The following is a 6,000-nucleotide window of genomic DNA, read 5'->3' as shown; positions in this document are numbered from 1 at the left end:
TGTATGTATGTATGTATGTATGTATGTATGTATCTATCTATCTATCTATCTATCTATCTCTATCTATCTATCTATCTATCTTTCTACCTATCTAGCTAGCTAGCTAGCTATCTTCCACATTTCACTGTGATCTCTAGTTATCTGGGCACCAGTTCAGCTAGTTGTTCCATTTGCTGCCTCTCCCTCATGGTGGCTGACTCTTGTCACATGTGGTTGGTAGACAGCAGGGGCAATATACAGAATTTTGAGTGGGAAAGATTATGATCAATTGTATTATCAGTCAAGTTGTCTTTTTTCTATAAAGGTAACAGCTGTTATCAGATAGCAAAAGACTCAGAAAATACACCATTCACATGCCTTTATTTAAAAAGATTACGTAAAAATATTCACTAGCTAATTATGAGATTAAACAATGGTAATAACTCATAGTTCTATAAGAGGGAATATTGACACTGATTTTTTTTCCTTTCTAAGAATATATTCTGAGCATATAATCTAAAATTTAGTGAAAGAGCTATGTACACAGAGATATATTGCAATTATTAATAAGAGGGGGGGGAAAGGAAATACTTAGATACCCTGAATTAGTGGAACATCCATGTGACAGAATGTTTACAAAGAGTTATTGATTACACTGAGAACTACTTATGATATAATGTTAATTTTAAAATATGGGTTCAACGAAATAAAGAAAAAAGACACACAAAAAATCAGAAGTAAATGTGCCCAAATGTTAACAGTGATTGCATAGTAAGATTATGGATTTTTTGGGGTATGTGTATTACTTTATGTTTTCCTACACATTGTGAATGTCAATGATCCATATTAATTTTATAATCAGAAAAGAGTAAAATGTCTACAATATTTTTTTTAATGAAAACTTCTGATGGTAACAATAGTCAAGAACTTAAATATCTGGGGTAATGTTAAATAAAGACGAAATGCCATGATACTGACTCTGACATTATAGTCTACAATTTACTCTCAACATAGCAGCCAGAGTATATTTTAAACAGAGGGAGAGAATTCAGGTCTTGTCTTTCTTCCATTCCAGACCCTCCAAAGTCTCCCCATTTCACTCAGAGTAAAAGCCAAAGTCCTTGCAATGGTCGACAAGGATCGACATGATCTGACCCCCTGCCACATCTCAGACCTTCCCTCCTGAAGCCATTCACACTGTTCTCCTTGCTATTCCTCAAAACTACCAAACACACACCTGCCTCAGTGCCTTTGCACACACCATATCCTCTACTTGAAATGCTTTCGATCCACACAGCCACATAGCATGCTTCAGATATCTGCTCAAATGTCGTTTTATCAGGGAGTGCTTCTATGACCCCCATATAAAACAGCAGCTACCCCCATTCTTCCCAGCACCCTTTCCCTCTTTCCCCTGAACACTTTATCACCATCTGCAACATGGCAGCATTTACTTTACTGTGTTTGTGGTCGCTCACCCACGAGAAGAGCTCTTTTGCCTGACACACAGAGGATGCTCAATAAACATGTGCTGAGTGCCTGAATGAGTAAATGCATTAGACTGTTGACCCCTCAAGAGTAGAGGGGCTGAAGTGCTCACTGATCCACCCTAAACTGCACAAAACAGGCAGCAGCACCAATGTGGTAGCTCCAGAGACTAACCAGAGTTTATCCCACTCCGGAAAAAATACAATCACCGCCAGAGATGATGAAAGTGAAGTATCCAAAGGAAAGAAAGACAGAGGGTTTGGGTAGAGCTATATAAGAGTTTCCATCAGGAATTCCAAGTTCTTCTATCAGGATGTGGCTTCTCCTGTAGGACAGAACTCCAAATTTTTATCATAGACTCAGAACCAGCTACATGCAGCACTTAAAATGACATTTTAAATGCTCTATTTAGCTTTCTCTTTGTTGTGATTAGATATTTTTCTAAGGGGAAAAAAGGCATCAGGAAACCAATTACCCTGTCACTCTCCCACCCCAAACACAGGCAGGAAAATGCAGCACCTGGATATGGTACACACGGGCACCCAGACTCACAGACACGTACACTTTTGCAGCCCATCCATGCCTACCGAATGCCCACGGTCTGCCTGGGGCTGCAGAGAAGGAATGTAGCATTCCTCATATTGCTAAATTTTATTGGCCTCTAGAAATTCAAGGACAAACTGATAGCATAATGCACAGCCTCATATTCTTGGCCTTAGGAAAGATAAGAAAATTTATCCTAAGCTATTTTGGATTTTCTGGGCACCGCAGTGCTCCGGAGATTAGGATGGGCTGGTGGTGGGCCCTGCACGTGGCAGCTCAGGACTCTCAAGGATGTGAGGGTAACTCGTGGTAGAGCTGGACGGGGCAGCTGCCTCTGTGCTCCACTCAATTATGATGCTTGCTACATTCGTCTTGCCTTTCGTCCACCTTCCTTTCTTGTGACATCTCCTTCATCTCTGTCCTCCAACAGCTCAGCTCATTTCATCCTGCTCGGCTGTCTCCCACATGATACAATTTTAAGGTATTTCCTCTCTCTGGGATATCAGCATCTTAAAAGGGACCCACTGAAGACCAGAAGGATCTCGAGTTCAAAGGGGGAATTTCTCACTGAGCAAGAGAGGGAAGCTCTAATATTTACAGCATACCTATGCTATGTCAGACACGTCATACACTTTAACGATCTTGCTGAATTCTTCCACATCTCTAGAAAAATAGAAATTATCATCACTATTTTGAGATGAGAAATCAGGGACCTCCAGGCAAGATAGAATGTTAGTTCACACTTTGAATACCTTCCCTGTTCCAAAGACACAGTAGTCTCAGATGAAAATATTCTAAAAACACAAGTAAACTAATCTGTGTTCAAAAACGAGATATATATCTCAATAGATGAGAAACTCCAAATATTTACTATTTTGAGGGGCTGAAGGCCCTGTTGAGTTCTGGGTCAAGAAACAGGTAGAGGCAGCTGGGAGCTTGGTTTTCTGGGGCACAGGGACGAAAAGTGCCTCATGGGAGGTGGGGGGTCAGAGCCAGAGTCACTGAAAATGGGCTGGTGAAGGAATTTCCTACCTGAGAAAAGAGGCTAAAAAAGGCTGAGTACCCCACTGGCTCCAGACTAGAACTTATATAAGAGCATAAACACTGAGGTGAGCTGGAAGCAGTATACACACAGCCAGGGCCTGGCTAGGCTGCCTGCAGCTTTGATGACTGGCTCTGGGAATAATCCCATTATCACCATGGACACACTGCTAGCTCATCACTAAGCCTAGACACCTGGCTGTGCACTGGGGTACCCAGGACCTGGGTGAAGGCAACAGCAAAATCACTCAGCAAGGAGAGCTGAGTAAAGGTGATGAGCAGAGAGAGAAAGGGAGAGAAACTGACTCCCACTCAAGATGAGTGTACAAACCCAAATTCCAGAACACCTGAGGAAAGCTGATGCTAAAGAAAGCTAACCAATAGCACCAACAGTTGGGAGAAGGTCTCGAAGATTTAGTGAACTGGAAGGCAGTACTGAAGAATTTACCCAGAAAGTATCCCAGAAAGATAAAGAAATAAATAACCAAAAGCATTTGGGAGCTGTGGAGGATGGATTGAGAGGCTCTACAATGTATCCAAAAGGATTTCCAGCAAAGGAGACATGGAATGTCAGAACAGCAATATTCAAGGATAGCACGTTCAGAATTTTCCATAACTGAAAACATTTTCCCTAAAATGTCTTCAGATTATATATAATCCTCAGATTATAAGTGCATACCTAGTGCCAAGCAAGAGAAGTAAAAAACAAAACAACACAACAAAACAAACCCACAACAACACAACAAAACAAACCCTCTGCCTGGCTCATTCTGTCCCTCTGATCCCCGGCCCATGACCCTCCCCAGAAGCTGCCTGCCAATGTCCCACTCAGGTCTGGCCCCACTTCCAATCTTGGCACAGTGAGGAAAGCCCTGGGTTTAGGGTTAGGAGATGCAGGTTTGAGCCGCCCATCTGCTACTGCCTCACTGAGGCTTGATTTCTTCCTCTAAAAGGGAGTCAGAACTAGAATTATAGAACCTTAGCACCGGAGGGACTTTGGGTGGCATCATCATAGCAGATCATGGCCGCATTTATTTTCAGCTCTCCCACTAACTAGCTCAGTGCCCAAATGTTACTTAACCACCTGTCTCCATTTCCCCATCAGTAGAAGGGGATACTAATAGCACTCACCGAGGGGGTCATGAAAGGATAAAATGAATTCATATATGAAAAGAACTTAGTACGGTGCCAAGCTTATAGTAAACATTCAACCTGGGGTGGCCTTTACTATTGCTATAACAGCCCTCCATAAAATGCCACCTGTACCTGTACTCAGTGTGAAGGGCTTCCCACTGAAACCATGGACTCCAGACATAGCAGAACCAGGGTCCACCGCCACCTCTGCATGTGGAAATGGGCAAGCCAGCAGCCTACCCAACCCCCACTTCTCCCTGGCCACTCTCAGTTGGCTCTCGAGCTCCAGAGAAGCCCCTCCCAGTGACCAGCCATGAACTTCCCCAAATTTGGTGTGCCCAGACCCCACCCAGCCAACCCCCACTCCGTCGCCCTGGGCACCCTACCTCTCTCTGCTCACTGCAGATCTTACAGAGCCACAGGGGCCGCTTCTGGCCAGGGGAGGCCTCGATCCCACATTTGGTGCAGACTTTCTACAAGAGAGAGGACATGGGAATGTAAACACTTCAGCTGCTTCCTCCTCAGCTGAGGGGTTGAGAAAATTGTAATCAAGCAACCCTTTGGCATCTTCCGAGGAGATGGCTTTTATTTCAGGCCAGAATGGTAGATATCCCAAAGGGCACAGAACATCAAAAACCTGTAGGTGGCTTTGGAACACAATGGATATGCTTATTCATGGATCTCCATGATATAGATTCACCCCCATAATTATGTTCTGTTAGGAGCACATCAAAAATAAGCTTGTTGATATTCATAGCTGTATCATGTTCAACAGCAAAGAACTGGAAACAACCCAAATGCCCAATACCAGAGGAAGATCCGGGCACACACAATAGAATATGACATGGCCTGTACACAGATTGTGTCCATCCCAGGAAAATGTAGACAGGAAATGATCTTACTCAATAAAGAAAAACATACATGTGTGTAACCACACAAAAACTCACGTATGTGCCTGACCAGGTGAGATGATGATATGGTGAGAAATACCAGTGACAGCTTGAGCACTTAATTTTATGTCAAGTCTCTTCACTGAACGATCCCAGGAATCCTACTACGTTGAACATTAAGCCTATTTTACAGCTGAGAAATCCGGGGCTTGGAGTAGTTTGAGAATTTGCCAGATTCACCCAGCAAGTAAGTAACAGACTCAGGTCTGACTCTAGAGCCATTATATAATTTTCTCCAGACACATAGTAGCCAGAACCTCCTATCTACAGTGTTTTTCCTTCTAAAGTGTTGCTTAAGCTCATAACTTCTAAATACTTATTTTGCTTCCCTGAAACACACTGCAACACTTGGTGGTGGGAAAGGGCAGGTGTAATATGCCAGGAGGCAGAGGGGACTTGGTGGGGTAGAGTCTGACTCAGCAACAGCAGGTCCTCCTCTGAGAACTGTCGCACCAGGCTAATCAATCTTTCAGCCACGCGGAAGCTGCTTGGTCCCTGCAGGGCTGGGGGTTCTCTCCTGCCCACCCTCTTCCCACTGCAGAGGGAAAGCTGGATCTGTTGCTTGGCCTTTTCTGCAGGCTGCCAACTGAGCAAGAAGCACACCTCTCCACGGAGAGGAAAATGTCACCAACTTGGCTTCCCAGAGCATGTCGTCACTGCCTGATTGGGCGACTGAGCTCAGTGCTACCGCAGGAGGTGAGAACTAGCTCTTGGCAGAAGGGACGCCCTGATACATTCTTGGGGGGTATGCGTTTACTATCATTCAATACTCAGGTATGAGAAAAGTCACTTTTATTTCTCCAAATAAAATGTAATTGTCCAAGCTGCTGGCTCTCTGGGCTGGCAAGGAAGTCCATCCAACTCA

The 6,000-nt window shown here is 44.0% G+C and overlaps 1 protein-coding gene across 8 annotated transcripts in view; it reads right to left on the bottom strand.

The window, feature by feature from the left end:
• Positions 1-6,000, bottom strand: part of RPH3AL (rabphilin 3A like (without C2 domains)) — a 143,618-nt gene that overhangs the window by 49,391 nt on the left and 88,227 nt on the right. For 7 of the 8 annotated variants that reach the window (XM_025041531.1, XM_015599271.2, XM_015599266.2 and 4 more), the window contains one exon: positions 4,572-4,658. The exons of the other annotated variant lie outside the window; for it this stretch is intronic. In XM_025041531.1, coding sequence (XP_024897299.1) covers positions 4,572-4,658 — 87 coding nt within the window. The remainder of the gene's footprint in view (positions 1-4,571; positions 4,659-6,000) is intronic. 8 annotated transcript variants of the gene reach the window in all.

The sequence above is a fragment of the Pteropus alecto genome, unplaced genomic scaffold (genome assembly GCF_000325575.1).
Source record: "Pteropus alecto unplaced genomic scaffold, ASM32557v1 scaffold98, whole genome shotgun sequence".
In the NCBI taxonomy this organism is placed as follows: domain Eukaryota; kingdom Metazoa; phylum Chordata; class Mammalia; order Chiroptera; family Pteropodidae; genus Pteropus; species Pteropus alecto.
The sequence above is the reverse complement of the archived record's forward strand: the minus strand, read 5'-3'. Positions and strand labels throughout refer to the sequence as shown.